The sequence below is a fragment of the Mastomys coucha genome, unplaced genomic scaffold (genome assembly GCF_008632895.1).
Source record: "Mastomys coucha isolate ucsf_1 unplaced genomic scaffold, UCSF_Mcou_1 pScaffold18, whole genome shotgun sequence".
In the NCBI taxonomy this organism is placed as follows: domain Eukaryota; kingdom Metazoa; phylum Chordata; class Mammalia; order Rodentia; family Muridae; genus Mastomys; species Mastomys coucha.
Window position 1 is genome coordinate 7,440,748 of NW_022196900.1, and position 1,868 is coordinate 7,442,615.

Here is a 1,868-nt window from a genome sequence, read left to right on the forward strand (position 1 = left end):
AATCTGCCTGCCTTTGCCTCCCAAGTGCTGGAATTAAAGGCGTGTGCCACCACTGTCCGGCCCCTTTTCCTTTTTAATAAGGGTCTCACTATGTATAGCCCTGCCTTGCCTTGCCTAGAACTCACTGTAGAGAAGGCTGGCTGCTAAGTGCTAACATTAAAGGTATGTGCCACACCCCACCCCACCCCCGGCAGTCCACCTTCTTATCCAACCCCATGGACTCCATCTTGCCAATGTCCCTCCTGTCATTCTTGTTTCTCCTCAGACCACCTCTACCCTTTCCACCCCTCTGTTAGAAGTATGAGTAGAACCTCAAAAGAGGTCTGTTCCCCTGTTTCTGCTCACTCTCCCAACCCACCCTGCACAAGTACCTGGAACTTTCCCCTATTGCTGGCCCTAAACCCACCATTGCCCTACTTGTAATCCTTTAAAGTCTCAGCATGCCTGTGGAAGAAAGACTAACTTTGGTCCAGTCAGTAAGGTTAGCTTCCCGGTATTTTCTCCCATGCCAATCCAATCCGTTGCTCTCTCTACTTCTCCATGAGTCTTTCCAGTACATCCGGTACCACTGACTGCCCAGTATTTTTCCCTGTGCCAACCTTCCAGGTAACAACACATCACAAAATCTTTGGTGATGCTGCTGCTGAAGATGCTGACAATAGTCACTCTGTGACCTCACAATGGGTACCCAGCACTTACCTGAAGTATCTCAGGTTTGTCAACAGATATGATTCCCATCTCACTGGTGAGAAACAACAGTTCAACGAATTTAAATTACATCCCTAGGTCACCTAACTTCAAAAGAAACAGAGCTAAAGCTCAAAACCAAGGTTGCCGGATTCCACAATTCCACTGCCTTTTCCTATCTAGAATAATCTCTTTCCAGAACCATGATCTCACTTGTTAGCACATATTTTTATTTTTCATATATAAATACATCTGCTGTGCTATATTCATTCACCAAACACTGAATAAATTTCTGCTGTCGTTTTTGTTTGTTGGCGGCCAGGCCTTTCCATATAGCACAGGTTGGCCTTTTGAATTCAACCTTCCAACTACTGAGGGTACACATAACATCACCCCACCTGGCTGCACCATGATCCTTTAATGTTGATATCTCTGTTCTGAGGGGAGAGATGGATGCCTAACGCTGGTGTCTCGGACTGAATAGGTGAGAACATTGCATGTTATAGCCTATGATGAACCCTGCCTTGGCCGTTAGCTGGGACTGGAAAGATAGCAGAACTCTGTTTCATATAATAGCATCTTGTATTTTTTCCTGATAGGGATACATTCTTCACTTTATTCCACAGAAATAATAATAATAACTAATGTTGATCTAGCCTTTGTTTGCTATATCCTAGGCACTGACCTACATACTTCATGTATGATAAAAACTCATGATAACACCCTTCAAGGCCGGCGCTCTCGAGATCCCCAGTCTATAGAGGAGGCCACAGGAGCACAGGAACCAAACCCGTGCCCTGTCACCCCAAATCTCGCTCATTGCTGTGACAAAATGCTCTGACCAAAAGCAACTTAGGAGAGGAAAGGGCTCATTTTAGCGTGTAAGTGACAGTCCATCCTTGAGAGAAGCCGTGGCAGGAGCTTGAGGCCAGGCAACGCGTGGTGTTCCACAGGGCATTGCCTCTGACCAAGGAACTCATACACAGTCAAGGAAGTATAGCATAAGCCATGGAGGGGTGAAACTTCATTGGATCGTGAGGACTCGTTCCTAGGTAGCTTTCTTATACAGTCCTGAACCACATGTCCAAAAAATAGTGCCACCCACAGTGAGCTGAGACCTTCTATATCAATTGACCATCGAGACATCCCCCACAGAATGCCCACAAGGCCAATCTGATTTG

At 46.0% G+C, this 1,868-nt stretch overlaps 1 protein-coding gene across 10 annotated transcripts in view; it reads right to left on the reverse strand.

Annotated features, from left to right (window-relative positions):
• The window catches only part of Hemgn (hemogen), a 19,888-nt gene extending 19,267 nt beyond the window's left edge, over positions 1–621 (reverse strand). For 5 of the 10 annotated variants that reach the window (XM_031377325.1, XM_031377326.1, XM_031377327.1 and 2 more), the window contains exon 1: positions 464–621. Coding sequence is in view for 2 of the 10 variants with exons in the window: in XM_031377321.1 (XP_031233181.1) it covers positions 445–559 (115 nt within the window). In the remaining 8 variants the exon portion in view is untranslated. Of the gene's footprint in view, positions 1–406 lie in introns of all 10 variants that reach the window. The other 5 variants (XM_031377321.1, XM_031377320.1, XM_031377329.1 and 2 more) reach the window with 4 other exon arrangements.
• Positions 622–1,868: the final 1,247 nt, after the last annotated feature.